The sequence below is a fragment of the Trachemys scripta genome, chromosome 2, assembly GCF_013100865.1.
Source record: "Trachemys scripta elegans isolate TJP31775 chromosome 2, CAS_Tse_1.0, whole genome shotgun sequence".
Taxonomy (NCBI): Eukaryota; Metazoa; Chordata; order Testudines; family Emydidae; genus Trachemys; species Trachemys scripta.
Genome location: NC_048299.1, coordinates 19,607,663 through 19,630,138, shown reverse-complemented (window position 1 = coordinate 19,630,138; position 22,476 = coordinate 19,607,663). Strand labels below are relative to the sequence as shown.

The window sequence follows — 22,476 nt, the reverse complement described above, 5'->3', positions numbered from 1 at the left end:
CACAGAATTTACAGAGTGTTTATTACCATAGTTGACAGACTAAATATGATTTAGAGAGAAGATTGTCATTTTATTATTTGTTTGATATTTCAGAGGCTTTGAAGTAGGACTAGAAAGTGATGGAATTCCTGTGGAAAATTTAGGGCAGGGAAATTATGAGTTTTAAAATGGGTAGTTGGGATTTGTTTGTTTATTTTTGTCTTCTAGATTTGAATCCATTATATAGCTAAGCTTTGAATTCTGTATTCAGTTAGTTAGATTTGGATCATTATCTTAGGAAAAAATTAAGGTCAGTAAAGCAAAGTTCTAGGTTTTGGTATCTGCACTTTTGTATTGTCCACAACCTGGCCCCAAGTCTTAGCAATAGTGGTGGTTGCATAATGTCCAAAATGTTACTGCTGCTTTTTATGAAGAGACAAGGTGGGTGAGGTAATAGCTTTTATTGAACCGACTTCTGCTGATAAGAGAGAGAAACTTTCAAACTTACACAGAATTCTTCAGGTTTCTTCTTCATCTCTTCTTCAATCTTTTTATGAAGACAGTTCTTTGCATCCATGTATACATATTATATATTAATCAGGGCAGTTCTGCAAGTGAGTTGGTTTTATGTAATGTAACTGGCACTGAATTACCCAAGAAACACAATTAAGCAATATTGCTTGTTGCAGGCTTTCCCACCACATAATTGACCACAAGGAGAGTTTTGCCCCAAGCCACAGGCAAAAGTGCACAGTGGATATCTAGGTCAATTTTTTTAATGGTAGAGCCTTCCATGAAAGGCAAACTTGTGCTACTTAGAGCAAACAACTTAAAAGCACATTTTAATTGTATACATTTCTGCGTTTAAATAACATTTCAATGAGTAGCATTACCTTTATACATTTTTGGAATGGAAGATTGGCACTATAAAGTAATCCATTAATAATAAATAAAACAAAAACCTTTGAAAAACTTGAACATTCCAGCAGGTTTCTACTGAAAAATGAGTGAGAACTCACTGGGAAAGTAATGCTGATTTATATTTCCCATAGCATATTCTGAGGACTGATTGTGCTGATAGTTTCCCTTAAGATGTATAGAGGTTGTAAACAAAAGGCAAACAAGTTATTGATGTGATTTTTTTTTTTCTTTTTAAATACTTTGGAGTATATGTTCGCAAAGGTTGCTCTGTAGGAGACGTTTTCTGAAGAGTCTGTGAAATCCTGGTAATTTTATAGAAGGGTGTTGGGACTGGAAGTATGGTAGAGAGCAATCCTAATTATTCAGGGTATGGGGCACATGAATTGTGAAGAAAGATTGATCAGACATGGACTATATCTTGGGAAAAGAAAAACTAAGGGGGTCCCCATAGAGCTTTGGAAGATCATGAAAGGAATGTATTGATGTCAGTAAGCAGCTTGAGATAGTAACTAATTTGAAAACAAGAGGTCATTGACTGAAGCTGAGGAGGAGACAAGCATATAAGGAATTTGGGCAGCATTTCTTCACACAAAGGATAGGTTAGAATATGGAACAAACTGAAAAAGCCAGCCATAGAATGGTGTGTTATCCGGTCAATAGGCAGCTGGGCAAACATTTGGAAAACGAGGTAAATACAGAGTGAAGAACTACATTTTTGCAGTTAATCTTATGCAGTCAATCCATAGATGGATTTCAAGAGAAGTGTTTAATTGACCAGATGGTAGTCTTCTGGCCCTTAAAGTTACAATGTAGTTTGACACTAAAGTATAATTTCTGCACAATCTTAAACCAATCCCTTTGTGACTCCTATAGAAGGCTACCTTTTATTAAAGACTTGTCCAGAATTGTTGCATATTTTCCTCAGTTCATTCTGTGTAGTATTTCATGGATGCTCTAGCACTAGTTAATGTACTCGCAATAGAAAACCAGAGTAAAATAAATATAGATCTTGCAATTTGAAAGACCCCTATGGGCAGCTGCATTTCAACACCAGTCTATGTAACGCACATGTGCACACTCCAATATGGGGATCCAAGAAGGAGCAGGATTTCTTTGAGCAAACTGTTAAACACAGCACTGAGTGGCATTTTCAAAACTGCACTTGATTCAACAATTGTCTTCCAGGTGACTAGCCTACAGCTTCTGGCACAGATGCTGGAAACAATGGATTGTCCAGAATTGTGACATTGTGGAATAGCTAAGGTGGGGGGAGGTCATAGAATTCCCTGTATAAATTTGACTTAGAGTTGCCAAAACCAATATCCCTCTGTATGCATGTATATATGGAATGCTACAGTGGTCATAGTTGATGCTGATATGTTAGTTTGAAAGGGTTATATGTAGCAGTACCTTTAGTGTGACCATAACATTAATCATACAGGTGTCATTTTGGGTTTTAAAAGTAATCCTCTATTACCTACATCCTCTTTTCAAGTACAATAGCTAGGATGGAATCTTGTACAAAGCAGAAGACCATCAACTCCCACTGAGTGGGAGTATCTAAATGTTAAAATAAACCCAGTCCTGCTAAGAGTAGAATTCCCTTGGCTTAGTAGAAGTCAGCACCCCTTTACATCCAATTAGTGATGATTGGTTTCTGCATTTTCATGCTGTCAATTGACTGTGTATGGCAGAGTTTTCTCTAGTAGTCAATTAAAAATGTACACAAATTTTATCTCTGCAGTTACTTATTCTTCTGCAGTGACAAAGAATATTGGCTTAAAATTGACATAGCAGTACAGAATCTCAAGCCTTACAAGACAGTTGAAATTGTAGTAATTTAGGGTGGGCTGGCTGGGTGTGTATTCCCTCTACCCCATACAGTTATACATGGGATATACAAGCTGACCTGTACTTGATAACTTAAATCATTTTCCTTCAGAATGCATGATAAATTCAATATACAGTATTATCTAATAGTAATAAAAATTGTGTGTCTATATAGTATTATATGGCATAGTAATATTTGTCTTATTAAAATTTTGATATATTATCTTTTTTCATTATTGTGGTTTAATGTTCTTTTCACTGTTTACATGCCTATTTTTCCTGTTAATTGTGAAAAACAGAGATTGATTGTGGATTTTTTTTTTTTTAAATCTTGTGTATATTTTGACGGGGGTGGAAAGTTTCTAGTAGGATTAGAGTAAAATGTATTGTTATCTGGGTTGAAAAAGTGACTATAAGCCTTAGGGCAGGTCTACACTACGGGGGAAAGTTGATCTAAACTACTCAATTTGAGTTACGTTAGTAACGTAACTCAAGTTGACATAGCTTAGATCTACTTACCACGGGGTCCATACTATGCTATGTCGACAGGAAACGCTCTCCCATTGACTCCCCTTACTCTTCTCGTTCTGGTGGAAGACCAGAGTCGATGGGAGAGTGATCGGCAGTTGATTTAGTGCGTCTTCACTAGACCCGCTAAATCGACCCCACCGGTGAATCGATCATTGCAGCATCGATCCACCGGAAAGTGGAGACAAGCCCTTAGATTTAACCTATTATTTTTATTCCCATCCCCAGATACACACTCTGGAATCCACTTTTTGCAAAAGAGTGGGATAACTGGCTTTCACTAAAAACTCCAGTTTGTATCTATGATCTCCTGTATTAACCTTAAAAATTATTGAGGCGGGGCATTCCTCCTCAAAAGTGTTGCAGCTTCACCTAGTCTCTGCCAAGGCTTTTCTCTGTTTTTTATGTCATGACATTAAGTGACCCTCTCAGCCAATAACAGACCTCCAGTTCCAGCAAATGAAAATTTCTTAAATATTGACAGTTTCTCTCCATCACCTTCAGTTTAAAAAAATGTTTTTACTCCAAACATTTTGTTTACAAGTGTATTTTATTTCACTTGCATTTGAGACAAAACGGGATAAGTAAGAAAGAAGAGGTCCCACTTCCTCCCTGCGGAGCCCTTTATGGCTGGCAATGGGGTCTTTTAGCCTTTGTCCAGTGAGGATCATAGATGGAGTTGGAGTTATAGCTGGGGTGCCACTGAAACTAATGATCAGTGACCTGGCAATATTCTCCCAATATATATATGCACACTTGGATCAGACATCTGACTTTCATTGCTGTCATACCTTTGTTCTTAAGGGTTTTTTCGCATATACTATTTTTCACTATTTCATAAGATTAAAACATGCTACTCCAAAATGATTCTTTCATGGCATGCCTCACAGACTGCAAATACAGCCAAGTACATGACTGAAGCTAAAAGGCTGCCAATCAGCAGCATCTTACAAATATTAATTGGACCTCTTTCAGCTTCTAGCAATATCCTTGAAAAGAACTGACCTAGGGGCTCTTCAGGACTGTTTCCTTGGAGATTTTAATAAGACAGGTTTTAATCTGACCTAACAAGACCCTTTCCCCTTCAAGAACTAATACAAAATCTTTATTATATAGTAAATATAAAAAGATACATTAGAGAGGGAATAGCTCACAGGAATGAAATTGAACACCTACATGGCACAAAAAGAAATGCATATGACAGGTCATTTTCTGTATTCCCTTTAGTATTCCATTTTTTTCTATTTGGATGAGAGCTTATTCTCACACAGCTCATCTCCTCCTCCTCAAAGATACAATGGAAGTCCCAATAATCCCATGTTAGTAACTCACACTCCAATGTCACAACTATGTTAAAGAGTAATATAGATTATCTATCTAGCCCTCATCCCTTTACTAACTGAGCACCTCACAACCACGAATGATTTTATGAGGTGGAAGACATTTCCAGACCCCGCCCCTGGCACGGTGCCCACTGGAAGTTGGCATCCAGGCCCATCACCTTGATTGCCCATCCCTGAAAACAGCTCTGGATTTTATCCTCACTATACCCCTGTGAGAGAGAGAAGTATTCCCTTTTACAGATGATGAACTGAGGTCACAGGGTAGAGTAAATGATTTTTATAATAATATATGGAGCTATACCGATCTCTTAGATAGGGAAGGGACCCTGAAAGGTCATCGAGTCCAGCCCCCTGCCTTCACTAGCAGGACCCAGTACTGATTTTGTCCCTGATCCCTAAGTGGCCCCCTCAAGGATTGAACTCACAACCCTGGGTTGAGCAGGCCAATGCTCAAACCACTGAGCTATCCCTCCCCCCTTTACCAAAGGTCACACAGGAAACCTCTGCCTGAGCCAGGAGTTGAACCCAGCTTTCCTGAGTCCTCATCTAATACCTTAACCCACCCCTTAATGTTCTTTGTGAATAAGTTCACATATAGTTTAAACAATTTTTGTCTTTTTCTAGAGCATTTATTGATATATCTAAAAGTGGTTCCTAACATGAACATCTTCCTTAGTGTAACACAGATGGTTAGCACAGTGAAGACACTGGACCCATTATAGGGCTTTTGCCCTAGGCTTCAGTGTAAGCATGTGTGAGGATATTGTGTAATAAATAAAGTCATGTTTTAGTTGTTTACAAACTTCCTGTAAAGAAATGCTGCTGTTATCAAGGCCTGCATTTTGTGTGTTTGTATAGTGCCTGGCACACTGGGACCCCAATACTGACTGGGGGCTCTGGGCATTAGTCGTATGAGTAATATTAATATCCTGTTTGTTTAAATACTGGGAGTTGCCAATGGGACCTTGAGACAACCTACTGTAGTGGATCGTGACTAGCTCATATCTGTTATTTACTGTATTACTGGATACTCTACTGATGTGACTCTCTGCAGGCCAAACATTTAACCCTTTGGGGGCTGCTGATCAGGCGCGCCAGCTGCCTAGTGCCAGTTCCTACATTGCTGACCAGGGGAGGAGCAGGGGTTGGAGGAGGGTTGACCCTAAACTTCAGAAACTGTTTCTCTCCTTGGGGCAAAATATAATTCAACTTGTGTCTTTTCATGTTTTCTCTCTGTTTAGGCTGCTAACATTTTCTGCTGTGGATTGTTTGACTGCTCACTGTAAATGCCTTGATCTTTTAAAAATGTTATTGTTAATTCCCAAATGCTGGATTCTGCCCCCTTTACTGCTCCTGGGTATCGGTTTCTGATGTGTGGTCCTAATGAGTTCAATGGGAGTCAGGTACTGCTCAGCATAAATAGAGATGACAGACGCTAAGGTGTATTCTGTAAAAATGCTTACAAATTCACCTCTCGTATTGCTGCTGCTACTACTACAGCAGCTACTCAGTCTCACAGTAAATTTTGCTCTTAGATACATATAAAACAAACACAGAAATCTCTTACTAAAAGGCAGCCTATGGCAAGCAGAGACCATATGTATTTCATGGAAGACCTTGGCTATGAGGTAAAATGTAGTCATAGGAGAAAAGACAATTCTTTTTCCAGTTTAGACATTGCCCTTGTAACTTTATTTCATGAAGCCAGTGGCATTATATGACAGAGGGATATGTGTTGGTAGAGAGCAGACACAAAGCCTTGCCTTATTGACATATTCTGCTTTCTCCTTTCCAGTTGTCTGTGTCTGGATTTGAGCCAGTGCTTTTTAGTCTTTCCTATATGATATAGGTTGTTTCCAAAGACAGCATACTGGTAACCTAACTCTTCCCCCACTGTAGCTAAAGGTGAAACTTTGAAAATCCCTCCCTCGCTGTGTGGGTGTGGACTAAGCTACAGTGTTCCCCTTAAAATGAAATATTCACCTTGTTAAAAAGGGGCCCCTGTTCTGCAGACAAGAGCAACAGTTGTTTGTAGTTTTCTGTGGTGCAATCCTCACCTGAATTGATGCTTTCTGTGGAAATTCTAGCTGAATCAGCTGTGGTTGAGATATGATATTATTTTACTTTATTTTATTTTTATTTTATTTATTACGCTTTTGGGAAGTGTCTTTTCTTTTGATTTCTTGAGGAGATCTTTATTTTGTCTTAAACATCTTCCTACTTTATCATCAAATACCTCCATGTAAATTCCTGTGCAATATGTAGAGATCCGAGGTGGCAACCTTTGACCTCTGAGCTGTCCGTGCTATGCCCATTGTATGAATAAAGGTCTATTTCTGATACAGATACAGAAATGCTCCTTTTCAGGAAGGTGTTACAAACTGATATATTTTCTTAGCCTTGGTGATTTGATTTTAAAGATTTTCATGGTATTTTTGCCCACATTAAAACAAAATTAAACTGTTTTAAATGGCCTTTCTTGAGTGTTTTGAGTGTGAATTTTCCTGAAAAGGTGCTATTGAGGGGAACTGTGGGACTGTCTCTCTTAAAGAGGATGTTTATGCTGTTTATATTAGTATAAACCTGGCTGCATTTGGCTTTGAGACCTTACAATGTCTGCACCTCATGTGATTTATGGTGCATCTTTTTAAAATGTGATAGAACTGATAATGGTAAATGCTTAGGGCTTAATCCTGCAGGTACTTAATATCATGCATATCCCCTGTGCCTGCAATGGGGCAACTTACAGCAGGAAGCATTGCCAGGATGGGTCTGTAGTTTCTAATAAATCTGTTCTGCTTTTGAGAAATATCTGTCTAGGCATCTCTCAGAATTTGTTTTTCTCTGGGTTTTCTTGAATCAATGCTAATTTCTTGAATTAATGCCCTTTTCCCTTATTTTTTTTTCCTATATGAACCTAAAAATTGCAGCTGTCTGCCTAGTCTGCTGAGGGATGGATGTAATAATTTTCAATTGGACTGTTAGCCTAAAGGGAACCCGATAGCAGGAGATTGACAGATTCAGCATGTATTATCTTTTGCTCTTAACTCAGCCCAATTTGTGGTTTGTTACAGGTGCTAAAGAGATTGATATTGCTGCTACCCTGGAGCACTTGAGGGACCAGAGACCAGGCATGGTCCAGACAAAGGTACTGTCAATACATCCACTGGGATTTTAAATACATTAAAGGTATTTCTCTGTAGTTATTTTCATGATAGAGGAGAAAGGGCATGACCTAATATAACACAAGTCGCTAGCTGATTACTCTGGTTCCCTACCAACTGTATTTTATTTATGCTGAGGATTTATCTAGGCTACTTTCTTTGATGTTTACTGCTCTTTCTTGTAACATCTTCCACATCTATCTCGATTAACATATATGAAAGACAGTGAAGACAGCAACCTATAGTCTATTAAAGAAAATGCGTGCTAAAAAAAAGTTCTTGCTCTAATCTTCAAGGATAGGTTATTTTCTTAGAGTATTTGCAGTTCAGTATCATGCGATATGTAAACCAAAGGTTCCAAATCACTTAAGAACATAATTGCTGCATTCAGTTTTTATGCTGAAAAAGTTTCAGCTTACAGGAAATAGTTCAGGAGGAAATCAAGCCCTTTAAAGGGAAGTAACAGAACACAGGCCTGTTTCTGAAATAATGTGTTTTGCACACATGATGGTTGAAACCCTGTGCTTCCTTTTAAATGCTTGTCATCTGTTCTTTTATATATATATTGCATGGTAGGCTACATTTGTATCGTCTGGTGAAGTGCAATAAATATCATGTACTTGTTTGTTAATGGGCACAGTGTGCAACACAGTCATCAATTTACAAAGAAAAGTGTTATTCTGTTTATATGCATCTCAAATTTGAAATTCATCTTTGCGCTGCTGCTATAAGTAACATCGATTAAAAGATGGGAAAATACCTTGGGTTATCCTCACTTGTTGCTTGTTAAGAGCTACAATGATAAAATGAAAATTTGTAGTTATGTATGACATTGAGGAATCTCATTCATGATGGGAAGACCAACTAAATAGATATCCATACATTACATGGGCAGAAAGTGGCATGGTTTGTTTTTGTTGTCCCAGTCTGGAGCCTGCAATGTGGGTAGATGGACAACAAAGAGCAATGATGTGACAGGGTCCCACGATTAAGTAGGTACTGTTGGAAATATCTTCAACATCTGGGAAGTGAAGGTTGCTGCTGGGTAGTTGTAGAACAGATGGTTTTCTGTACTAGACAGTTTCATAACTTTTCTTGAGGAAGTAATGGATTCCTCCCAATCCCATTCATTTCTGTTCCCTATCTAACCTGGGAAAACTGGTGTTGGAGAACTGTCAGGGATATTTTTGTGCCATTTCAGCAGGTGGAGGAAGAATGATGCTTATTGGGTAGTTGAAGTTGTCCAATCTTTATCTGCAAGTGAGGTGGAAAGTACAGTAGAACCTCAGTTATAAACACCTCAGAAATGGAAGTTGTTCGTAACTCTGAAAAAATATTATGGTGATTGTTTCAAAGGTTTACAACTGAACATTGACTTAATAGAGCTTTGAAACTTACTTTGCAGAAGAAAAACGCTGCTTTTAACCATCTTAATTTAAATGAAACAAGCACAGAAACAGTTACCTTACTTTGACAAATCTTTTTTTTTAGACTTTCCCTTTTTTAGTAGTTTATGTTTAACACAGTTCTGTACTGTAGAGTATTTGCTTTTTTCCATTTCTGCTCCCTGATTGCATACTTAGTTCCAAATGAGGTGTGTGGTTGACCAGTCAGTTCATAACTATGTTTTTCATAACTCTGAGGTTCTACTGTATCACAAATTCTTCTTTTACTCTGATTTTCAAATTACAAAAAGCAATAACATACAGAATCTAATTGAGCACGTATTTGATTCCTAGAGAAAATGTAAATCCTGACACATGCTGTCAATGCACCCCCTGTACATGTCAGTCTTTCTGTTGAATCCTTACTCTGGCATTTCTTTCTGTTGAAATAAAAGGGTACGTTACCCTCAACACCACCACCACTACCACCAAAAAAAAAAAAAAAGTCCCTAAACTACAGAGTAGAAAAATGGAATGTAAACTTCTCTGGGCTTGATCAGCTGATCACATGGAAATCTCACTGATCATTACACTTCAGTATGGTGTTCTCCCCTTAAAACGTGTACCTGGAGAACCTTCATAAACAAAATTATTCTGATGCTTTGAAATACTGAATACTGCTCATCTCTCTTGTCTCTCTCTCCACCATTATCATCGTCTCAGAACTGCCCAAAATCACTTATTCAAGCTAACATATTGCAAATGGTAAATATCTGGTTACATGCTAGTGCTATATTGTCCTCAGATATTTATTTATTTATTTGTATTTAAACAAACCCATGTGCTTTCCCAGCTGAATACAAATAAAGAATATCGGGCTCTTGGAGTAATTTAAAACAATGGATTAAAAACCAGGTTAGAAATGCCAATTACAGAATGTCCCTAGGCAAATATGCACTGAGTTACTTCAGCGATGTCATTGCATTTCCAGCAGACAGTGCTCCACATTTTCAATAATCATGTGAATGATTTGTTAGCAACATATTGTCTATAAGAAACAATATTTTATTCAAATGCACGGTACATAATAAACATAAATAAATTCATCATTCTGTGTTTCTGATGGGCACAATAAAGGTTGTGTGAGGTTTTTTTTTTTTCCAGGGGGAATCACAAAATATTGTTGAAGTGTCACATGTGACATGAAAGAGTAATGAATAAGTATATTCTTTTGGGATGAGAAAATTCTTTCTTTCCTTCTTTTTCCCTTACCATATCTTTCTTCCTGAAAGCTGGAATATTAAGTCAAGGCTCATCACTGTATCACATATAACACATAGCCAATGGTTTTCTTTCCAGTTTTTACTTGGAATCAAAATTAAACACAATTGTATTGCTCTTTTTCTAAGATACTGTATTTATACTGCCTCCGCATTAGAGATAAAACCAAAAATTCCTTTCCAGCTCTGATCTTTATCCCAAGTTTGCCCATCCAGGCTCAGCTCTACTTATTCAGTCTTGTACTGAGCTGTAACACATGTTGATTGTAGCACAGCTGAATATAGATTAACAGAGTGGGTCCCTTAAACATTGCTAAGATTAAAGTTCATGTTATCTAGATGTAGGAGGTTTAGCTTAAAGGTGTGGGGGAGGTAGGTTAAGTGGTTTTGCTCTCTAAAGATTAGCCATGGGCATCCGTGGAAGCTATAGCATTTTGAGTTCGCTGTGCCTGATAGACCTAGCCCTGTGCTGGGGAAACAGCTGTGCATCAGTTGTACCATCCTGTTCACTGCAGTATTGTACGGTTGGTTTTAACCCTAGATTCTCAGGCATATTCTTTGTAGGTTAAGTTGCCTCAGTAATTTAGGGCTGAATCCTCAGGTAGTATAACTTGGTGTAGCTCTATTGAAGTAATCTCCTTGGTCTTCATGTTAGGTTCTCCTGTGGCAGAGTAACTTGTTCTGAATAAGTAGAATTATGTGCTGTGTTCATGTGTGCCCTTACAAATGCATGTCCAAGTGGAATGCCCTTTCTTGCTTCCCACTCTTGGCCTTCTGCTGCTCATCCTGCTCTCTTATGAATTCAGTGTGCTGCATCGGCGCTACCATCCCATTCCTGCTTCTCCTGGGTGGCCACCAGCACTTCAGATTTTACTTTAATCCAGGTAGACTAATCATCCCAATTCATGGGGTAGCTTCTGTATCTGAACATCATCCTTCCATGCCTAGCAAGGGTAAGCCATCACTCTCTAGGGCTGATTGACAGCTAATACACAAATCGGAGGATCCAATCCTGAAACTGCACGTGTGTGCTAGTTTGGCTATAGCTGTTGCCAGGGTGACTGCACAACTCATGATCTCAGATGTATCTGAGAAGTTATTCTAGTTCCCCCGCCACCCCATTCTGATCCAGGAACTGTGTCCTTAGCTATGTCTCATTGTGGCACGATAAGGTTTTCTAGTCAATGTAGGTATTGGCTCTGAAATGTACTGGGTGAGGGTGTAGAAGTCTGACACTGAAGTGGGTGAAGTACAAGTCGTCATGTATTCTCAGTGGAGTCTGAAATAGCTGGCTGACACATTTTCAGTGTCATGGAATTTTCTTGAAATGTGTTGTTTTGTCAAAACCCAAACACTTTTTTGGGGGAGAGAGAGATACTCACGTTCTTAGCCTGGTAGTTAGAGCACTTGGAAAGTGGAAGACCCAGTCAAGTGCCTGAATCCGAGAGAGCTGGGATTAAAAATTCTGCTTTGAATCAGGGAGAACAGGGACTTGACCTTGCGTCTCCAACATCCTGATCACCAGGCTTCTGTCTCACGGATTTCGACACTTGCATCATCAGAGAAAATGGACATTTTGATACAATTCCATTTTTTTGTAAAAAGTTAAAAAGGTTTTGGTTTAGTTCCAAAGTGGAATGAAAACAAATTTGAAAACCTCGACAGTTGATATGAACTGGAATTGTCGTCCTCCAGTTAGCTCTATGCTGAGAGTCCTCCTAGCCTTCAATCCTTCCACTAGCTTTCCACCTGGACCTGGGGTGGAGTATTGTGGGAGACAAAATACAATTGCATATCCTTAGTCCAATCTTCAATAATCACCTTGGGGGCTGTCTGTTTCCAGGAGCCACGAGCTACTGCTGCATTGACTCGTATAGTCTGTGGACTTCAAGCCCACTGTGCAGCACTTGTCATGTAGTCAAAAAAACCAGGGGGCTAGAGGATACCTGTACTTGGGACTTCCCTCACCTCTGGAGACAGATATTACCCTATTGAATGGAGGTATTTGTATTGGTGGTTCCAATCCATATTGTGCAGAGCACATCTGAGCTATGGTCACAGTCCTTCCCCAACAACCCTGGCTTTCTGGCCCAGTCCTGTTCTATGCAGGTTCTTAATCCTTGTGGTATCTGAGTGCAGTTGGCCTGCACATTCTTTCCGTTTTCCTCCTGCTTTCCCCCTTTGTTCCCAGCTTGTTCTCCCTTTCAAAGAGTGATCCTCAGAGCAGCCATAAGAAATGTAGCCTGAAATATTGTATTTACTTGAATCTTTCCAGTGTCTGTTTGAAACTCTGGGTGCTTTAGATTATTTAAAACACATGCAAAATGCGAAATAAAACTTTAGAATACTTTGAGCAGATTCACTATTCATTCCGCACAATTCGTGACTTCTTTTGTGTGAACAGACTGGACAGGCAAATATAAAAAGATTTTTAATGTAAAAAAAAAGTAGATGCAGATTCTAACATTTCAGTAAACTAAATTTCTTAGCAAAATAGTTCGCTTAGAAAATAGATACAAAAATTTTAAGTTTACATATTTTCTCTCTCTCTCTCTCTCTCATATACTGACTTACTGTATCCCTGTGTCTTCACACTTACTAACCTTGAGGAAATGAAACTTATACCTCCCATGTTTTTAAATGACAGGGTAGTGATTGGAGAATGCTTGGTAATTTGTTCCAGGTATTGTGTGCTGAAAAATCAAAACGTTACAGTCATTGTTTTCTTACAGTGTGCATAATGTGGGGAAAGATTTACTGTAGTTACTATAGTCTGGAAATGCTGGGTTAAGGAAGCAAAGGAGTCCTGTCTCCAGTGCCCCACCTATTCCCATACGTCAGTGATGGATATTTAACCAGTTTCCATCTGTCAGATGGAAGTGGATAGTGATCAGTTGCTCACAGACCTTTCTGACCATGCAATTGTAATATGTCATTGTATGCTAATATCCAGCTATAACAACAAGTGCTTCTTGGTGTCTGCTATCTGCATTTTTCTCTGTTAAGATGACTGAGAGTTGTAAGATCCTGTCAAATGTGGTATATTGCACCAGTAATCTCAGAACATTTTGTTCCTTTCCATTGGAAAGTGCAGTTCATCTTGCATATTCATATTTTTAAATAATATCTTGAGGATGCTTCACAATTGAATAGTGCACCAGGCTTCCTTCCTGGAATGTTTTGTTTTATTATTCAGACTGTGTATTTGTTCTCTCTACAGGAGCAGTTTGAGTTTGCATTGACAGCAGTTGCAGAGGAAGTGAATGCAATACTCAAGGCACTTCCACAATGAGCGGTTCCATCTCCTTGAGGTTCCCTGAGGATCCATCGCTCATTTCCTTATTCTCAGTCCCTGTGAATGTTGTTGGAAACCGTGACCTGACCTTAACTGTGTATCTTCTATTGTAACCACATAGTAATAGGGTCCTTACAAACTTCTATAGCCAGTAAAAGTTCAACAGTTAAAATGTGTATTCTGCTTCTGTTTTTTAAAATTTTAAAAAAGATATCTTGAAGCCTCGGATTAAATGACAGAACAATCCATCTAATTCCTTTCACACCCTCAGAGCCCTGAATTTCACACTTTGAAAGCACACGTTCATGTTCTTAATAGCAAATATACAGTATTGTGGGTAATTAGTGCAGTCAATATATTCTCAGAAAATACAGTGTTCTGTTATACTTTGTAACTTCTCAGAGGCTGAATAAGAAGAGCAGGGGGCCTGAAAAGGACTGGGATTGTTCTTACACAATACCAAGCAAGAGCATGAAACAATGCTGTGTGTGTTAGTAAACACAGGTCTGGCCCCTTGCATAAAGAGCCTGCGTCTTTTCATGCTGGGCTTTGGCAAGCGAATGTTTTCTTAACTGTTGTTTACTTTTCAGCTTTGTGCAATGAATGGGAGAAAATCTGAGCTATAAGTAAATAGGCCTGCACAGTTGTCACAACTGCAGAGAACAAGTCGGTCACATTAATGGGAACCCAATGTATAAAGAGCACAACAACACTTATTATGTACCACTGGCCTAGCAGAAAAGGAAGTGGGATACTCTAACCTCAAGAACTGAGTTATAGGCCCCATATAGCAGCTGGATGAATGGCCTGAGCTGTTATGAAAGCAGATTGTTGATTTTTATAGGATTACTGGAGAGAATGGGAGCTTCTTTATATTTTGGCATTATTTCCTCCTCCCCGCAAAACAGTGTGGTTACCATTCTTTTTAGACCAGAAAGGATATTTCAGTAAACGCATTCCAGGCATTCCTGGCTGAAACAAAAGTTTTCAATCTACATTGTATGAATTGTCTCTATGCAGACATTGGTTACATCTCTCTGCAATATTTCTGTTCTTTCCCCATTCTAAATTATACATATCATTTTAATTCATTATTATGGAATGAAGAAAAGTAGGTAGAATTTCTAAGGTTCTTGTGCTCTAAATTCTTATACCTACTGTTGCAAAGTGATGCTAAAGTATGTCTGGAAACGATCCAGTGATGTAACTTTGCTTAAACACACCCAGATTTTTCATTGTTTGTTTTTTGGGGGAAATTAAAACTGCTGATAGAAACGCTTTGATTTATTCGAATGAGGGACTATGGGTAACATTTTCAAAAGTGAAGTGACTTAGGCTCCTAAGAGTAACTCGTTTTTGAAAATGGGACTTAGGCCCCATAGATGCTTTTGAAAATGTTACCTAACATGGTTGTAGTTTCCAAGTTTATATTTTTTCAAAATTACTTGAAAGTGTTGTATGCTTTTAACTGTGCCAGGTTAACAATTTGATTTCATAATTGCAAAATATATCAATGGTTTTAATTGTGGGGTCTTTTGTAAATCTCTATTCAATGAATTGTTTAAAAAATAGCATTGCAGTTTTGCTAAAAGAGAGGCGACAGGCACCTGTTGGAATTAAATAACATGTTGCAATTTTGTGTTGTAGGTATGGATGTTGGTGATTTCTTCTTTTTGGTGATTAAAGAGTTATTTCAAAAAGCGCCAGACGTGTTACTTTTCTATGTATGTCTTCTCAGTGTGTGCTGCTACTGCTTAATTTGTGCATCCCATTACCCTGGCAGTATAGAGCAGTTACTGCAGATGCCATCGTCCTCTTAAATACACATACTGTATATTAAGCCACATGTTTATTTTATGGCATAAGCATTTTAGAGCTTTCCTAGCAATAACTAAAAAAACTAATGGGGTATGAATGAGAAAATTGCCTTTTTCATTTGATAATTTAGGTTTAACAGGACTCCTTTATTACTTTAGCTAACACAAAATTGCAGATCAGGGAAGATTAAATCAGTTTGAACAATATCTGCCAGTGTTTGAATTAGATTTATTGTGGAGACAGTGTGACGTGGCTTTCTGAAAATATAGGTAGCTACATCCAAACCAACCTACCTACCAAAGATTCAAACTTGGTACATCCTGGCCCCCACCTCCTGTTGCCAAATGGAATGGTCTCACTGCAGGGATGCTATGTTGTTACTGACTGACAACCCAAGGTGAATGGTAGCTTTTCAGAGGGCAGATCCTTGCGCTGTGATTCGTTAATATAGTCAGAGCTCACTCTCCCCATACCCACAGCAAACCTGAGTGACAGTGGCAATCCTCAATTCCTTTGGGTTTGTAAAGCACTTCATGATGCTTTTCCAAACTGTTACAATTTCTGTTTAAAGTTCAAAAATCTCTTTCAACCTAATTCTTCTGCAAATATTTAATCATGATATGTTTCAGGTTAATAATGTAAAGGTTATTCCTATTAATTCAGAAACCGCTAGAGCAGGAATATAATTATTTATTAAATTCTATAGAATGGTTCAAACTACAGAAAGATGATCATCTTTTCCATTAAATTCTATAGGTTTTCAGAGTATTTTCTATAGAATCCCATTTAAAACTCAATTGGTTTCATCCTGACTAAATACTATAGTACTTCTCCATAAGGTCAGGAAGTGATTATAAACAGGAAGCATGTTCCCGTAATCTAAAGACTATTGCACAGCATTACAAGGCCAAGAGATTTTCTGGCTTTCTTCTTCAGAGCAGTGCCAGACTTGCAGTATTCACCGTAAATAAGCAAATCTAGGGATCCTGCTTGTGTAGGTGGTGTTGGCCACTAATCTTCATAAAAGTTTGGATGAAAGAATCCGATTTCCCACAGTAATAATAAATATAGAGCCTATCAGCAAAATTCACGTTTCTATTCCCATCGGGTTAAATTGTGGTGTCATGTCATTTCATCTTCAAGTGAGATACAGAGCCATGAAAATCTTACCTGATGCAACCTGGCATGTCAGAATGTAAAGAAGAATTTGTTTGTCAGATGAAGTTTATCCCTTTTATAGCAGTTAACTTAATCTAAATGATTTTGCAGTGGGTTTTGTGCCTACGTACCTGCCCTTGGCTCAGTTGCTGTCGCCTTTCACCAGCCCATTTAGTAGCCTTGGTCTTGCATGTGCATTTTGAATCCACATGAGAAAAAGCTCTTCCTGATTCTATTTCAGCAAAGCATCTGTCTTAAGCCAAATAAGAGATTAGACATCACAAACCCTCCTTTTTGCAGTACTTTGTGGAGTAGCTTGATCGTTGTTAAACTGATGTGCAATATTGAAACTTGGGCTGGCATCTGACTCTTAGGAGGGCTGGAATACATTGTGTGCATTAAATAGTGGCTTAGCTAATCTCATTGATAAAAACCAAATCTACAGATGCTGTTTGTGTGTTTGCATCTTTAATTGCCATGGACCTAAAGCGTAATTGGAGAAGTGAAGAAAGGATTAAATTAACCCCAGTGCTGAGAGAGCACCACCTATTCATCACTTTGAGAGGGCTGCGGTCTGGGTAAAGAGCCCAGGTTTTCCAAGTGTGCCACAGAGGGGACTCCATGCCAGCTCTGAATATGTAGATGTGGGGGAAGTGAGGGCTGGAAGAGAGGCCACTAGATCCAGTAAAAAGCAACAGAGGCTCCTGTGGCACCTTTAAGACTAACTGAAGTATTGGGAGCATAAGCATAAGAACCTCACTTTTTCAGATGCAAGTAATGGAAATTTCCAGAGGCAGGTATAAATCAGTATGGATATAACAAGGTTAGTTCAATCAGGGAGGGTGAGGTGCTCTGCTAGCAGTTGAGGTCTGAACACCAAGGGAGGAGAAACTGTTTCTGTAGTTGGCTAGCCATTCACAGTCTTTGTTTAATCCTGATCTGATGGTGTCAAATTTGCAAATGAACTGGAATTCAGCAGTTTCTCTTTGGAGTCTGGTCCTGAAGTTTTTTTTGCTGTAAGATGGCTACCTTTACATCTGCTATTGTGTGGCCAGGGAGGTTGAAGTGTTCTACAGGTTTTTGTATATTGCCATTCCTGATATCTGAATTGTCCATTTATCCTCTTGCGTAGTGACTGTCCAGTTTGGCCAATGTACATAGCAGAGGGGCATTGCTATGTACTAGATCCAGGAATATGTAGCTCCAATGGCTGGAAACACTTGCGCAAAGAGCGCAGAGGGGATGTAGCTGCTACTTCTGGCTGTAGCCTGGAGAGGCAGCAATGAAGTAGCAGCACTGTGCTCCCCTCCTCCCCGTCACTCCCCAGATTTTATGGGGGAGATTTCATCCCCACCAGTTGCAATATACGCAATTGCCTAAAGCCCAAGTACACAGAGTGGAATCCTGGCACTACTGAAATCAATAGGAGTTCTGCCATTGCCTTCATTGGGGCAAGAATTTCACCCATGAACTTTATCCAGCAGTCCTGAATCTCATCCTAAGGGCCTGATCCAGGACCACCAAAATCCAGTGGGTGTTCTTGGTGTTGGATTGGGCTCAGAAAGAATTTTAGCAGAGACTACAATATGCAAATGTAGTCCAACAGCAAGGAGAACAGCTCCCCCCCCCCTCCGTGGTTATTAAAATGCTTTAAAAAACCCAAAATCTGATTATACATCTATCTAAAATGCATTCATAAAACAACCCCAGCACATCCCACAAGGCAATGACAGCAATATACCTGTAATTTGTGGGTTTGTGCTTTATTAATCAAGTAAAACATTAATAATAAAAAACCCAACCCACTTTATAATTACTGGAGTAGACATTAATTTAAAAATCTGTTTATTATAATAGAAAATAAATATTTGATTAGCATTGTTACAGAACAGTGGCTGTCTTTTAACTTTTTTCTGCCTATTTGTTTAGGAAACTTAGGAAGCAGTTGTGATAATTCACTTTTTAAAATTGTACAGTTTCTATGATTTTGCTTTTTAAATGGGAGTACACTTTATAGATTGTTGTTTTTTCTGTTATGACTACCTTGGACCTTTGAAAAAAAATTTCCCCACCATGATGTAAAAAAAAAATACTGTTTGTTTATTTTTACAATAAACCAACAACAAAAATTTACAAAACTGTGGCATACTTAATCCAGTTAAAGCTTGTCACTTTTTCCACTAGTCTTCATTTACCATGTTAAAAATAAAATAAAATTACACCAGCAAGATCTTATTTGAAGATGTTCTTGTGCATGCTCGTTGTACTGTATTTGATGGCACACATTGTTTTGTCTTCAGGAGTTTCTCTTGTGCTCACTGGATTATAACAGATTCTTTATATGTATATAATAAAGACAAACAAAAAGATTATACAAAGTATTTTGTTCTACCGCTGTAAAAATCTCACTTGTGAATAAAGTGGCATTGTCTGTGAAGTACCGTGAACATTGCAATATAGTCTGGTGCCTTTTTGTACCTATGTGCAAGTTACTGTTTGAGCTGCATTCTGTATATCTGGGACATTCGCACTTTGCCAACTGAGAGCTGCAGTGGCATCTTGATAGGAGCCCAGAGGGCTTCATCTAATTTACCCAAAATGTAGCAGAGCCACCCTCAACTTTAGTGTGAATGTATGGCTTGTAAAGACAGTCAGTTCCAGCAGAAGATTCTCCATCCTGAGCTGGGTGGAGGCACATTAAGACAGAGAACCTCAGCCCTTGTTTGGATCAGGAAAGAATCCAGAGACAGGGAAAGAAACTGATCAGCATCAGGGAAAGACATCCCATGTGAGGAAGGAGAAAAAAAATTAGGACTGTTTTCTGTAGAGATGAGACAAATCTGGAGTCATACAATAGATATATACAAAACAATGAATGGTACAGAAAAAGGTAGACTAGGCACTTCTTGCATCTCTCTGCTCCTGTATAGGAGACTGAAAGGCAACAAATTTAAAGCTGCTACAAGTAAATGCCTTTTTACGCAACACACAATTAACCTGTGGAACTCATAGCCACAATATTGCAAGAGATTAGCAGGATTCAGAAATTATTTATATGGATAATGAAAACATCCACTGTTACATCAGGTAGGACTGACACAGAATAGACTAGACAGCCAAGATAACCAGTAAATACCTGGGATAGGAAATAACTTCACCATAGGCAAGCTTTTCCATAATTGTCCATTATGAGGAGTCTTGTAAATTCCCCTGAAACCTCTGGTACTGGCCATAATCAGAGACAGAATAGGGGACTAGATGGGGCATGGGTCTGACCCAGGATGGCAATTTTCATGTCCCTAAATTGTGTGTTGTATTTGGTTGTCCTTTGAGGAAGAATAATCAAAATACTTTGGTTTGTCCCCTAAAATAACCATAAAAATGTTAATGTGCAGAAAGTTGGAAGGCTTGATGGCCTATTTTTCCTCATCAGAAGGGTCTTGTTTTACATTCTCTACCCTTGTTTATGTAGTTGTGTGTTTTAATATCTGCAGTTTTTTCAGGAAGGTGACTTTCATCTTGGAAACAACATACATGTACCATTATAGCTATTTTCCTTGTGGTGTAATTTAGCAGTTCTTTCATCTGCGATAGAGCTTTCTAAAGCCTTTAGTGACATCAGCTGGAGGACAAAAACTGAAGTGCATTTAACTATATGATTACTGGAGCATTCTACATCTCATAGGTAAGCAAGAAGCTTACACGTATATAGCTTCATTTCCTGTGAAATGTTTGCATTGGTTTCATGTTACACATATTTATCACACGGGCCAGATGGTGTAAATCAGCATTGCTTTTCTTGACATCCATAGATCTGACGCATAAACTATTTTGAGAAGTGTGTAACCGGTTCTGGTGGTGATTGAAAAAGAACTTGGGATGGGGCTCTATAAACAATGTTTATCAAGTGTGAATTGCAGCAATAATGTAAAACATTCCTAGCATAGAGGTACTATGCCGGTCTGATTAACGTAGCTGCTCTGTTGTCGTACCACATTGCTGATGTTTTCCAGTGTTAGACTATGGCATGTACCACAGCACTGTGTGTTCTAATTGCACGATCCAGACGATAATAAACGTGACTCCTTTTGATTCAGATGATCACGGTTTTGTAGCAGTGCTTTCAGTCACGGCCTCAGAAGTGTCATGTGTATACAATAAACATGAGGGAGCTTTGTAGTTGAATACAAAAGTCTGGCTTTATTTTTAAAACTTGTCATAAAACTTCAGGTGAGGGTTGATGAGCCATGATGTGTTTGTGCTGCAGGCTGAACCAATATGCCAATTGTTCATCCAAGGAAAGGTGTAATGTTTATGCTCAGTCCATTAATGGGACTGGGACAGCTCATGCTTGGGCCAAATTCATCCCAGGTGTGAATCTTTTGGCTTCAGTTACACCAAAGATGAATTTGGTCCATTGTGTAAGCATCCATTGTGACAGCGACATCTGAATCTTCCTCACAGGCAGATAAAACTAGCAATTCAGGAGACGGGGATATAATTGAGAGGAAGGATGCTCTAGGAGTTAGGGCATTAGGCTGACAAATGGTTTCAATTCCCTGCTCTGCCTTGGATTGCTTATGTGACGTTGGGCAAGTCAGTCTCTTTGTGCCTCAGTCCCCATCTGTGAAATGGGGCCAATAGCACCTCCTACCTCACAGAGGGGTTGTGAGAATAACTGCATTGAAGGCTGTGAAGTGCTCAGATACTATGGTAAAGGGGCCCACATCAGTACCTTTGATATTCTAGCTTCTCTGTCCAGGTAGCTGTTTTTACATACAGCTCAGCTGGGCAAGCCCAATAGGCACGATGGATTTCCACGGTGGGGCACATTTTCACCCCTACACTGTCATTACTGCTATTATACAGTGGTCTTGTGTACACTCATTGCCCGAGAGAAGCTGATGTGGGGAAGAGATTTAGGTTTGTTGGCCTTGTGCAGCATGCTCGGGAGGTTTTTAGTAGCCCTCACTATCTATTTCATGGAAGAAAATGAGTAAGACCCTTTGCCGCTGAAGCTACACGTGAACCAGAGCAGGAGGTACAGTGGTGACAGGAGAAAAGGCATGACTGGAGACTTGAATTTATGTTGGGTAACACTTAACTGCACTGTGCGTGTGACAGCCTTTGGCAGTGGAGCCGGGGAGAGGAGGTGCTGTGGCTATCTAGCCGGAGGAAAAGTGGCCAAAAGCAAGGCATTTAGCTTTTTGACTTTATGTAAAACTACAGAATAACATTGTCCTCAGGCCCTCATTTCTAAATGCAGCATCCATTTCCTTTAGGCAGGAAAACCGCTGCTTTTTCCAGTACGTTTCTCTGTTTTCCAAGTTAGAAAGTTTGTCCCGACACAACACCATAAATTACACTCTGGCATGTGGAAGAGCAAGAGTGCTCCAGCCTACCAGCAGCTCTGGCTACCATTGACCAGTTTGTAGGGCAGTGACCAAACTGGACCTACAGCTACTGGATCCTGCTAAAGACATCACAGATTCCAGGAATGAAACCACTGTTCTTGCCTGTGGTTGGGGGGAAATAAGCCTTTTTCAGAGGGTTCCTTTGCTTTTTGCTCGTGTCTTGATTTTGTTTAAAGGAGAAGAAATATAAATTCATCCTTGAAGGAAAATTCTGGAGTTGTAGTGTTGCTTCTTGGAGGCTTCAAAAATGAACATAGGTGACCTGTTTGGTACACTTATTCATTGCTGCATGTGTCTGGAACCAAGCATGGTCCTGAAGTGGACTAGTAAGATAAGCTGCTTAGTTTGGACCACCAGGATG

The 22,476-nt window shown here is 39.1% G+C and overlaps 1 protein-coding gene across 1 annotated transcript in view; it reads left to right on the top strand.

Moving 5' to 3' along the window:
- PTPRN2 (protein tyrosine phosphatase receptor type N2) overlaps positions 1-15,425 on the top strand; it is a 960,120-nt gene extending 944,695 nt beyond the window's left edge. The window contains exons 22-23 of the mRNA XM_034760012.1: positions 7,676-7,749; positions 13,651-15,425. Of these exons, the coding sequence (XP_034615903.1) occupies positions 7,676-7,749; positions 13,651-13,722 (146 nt within the window). The 3' untranslated portion in view covers positions 13,723-15,425. The remainder of the gene's footprint in view (positions 1-7,675; positions 7,750-13,650) is intronic.
- Positions 15,426-22,476: the final 7,051 nt, after the last annotated feature.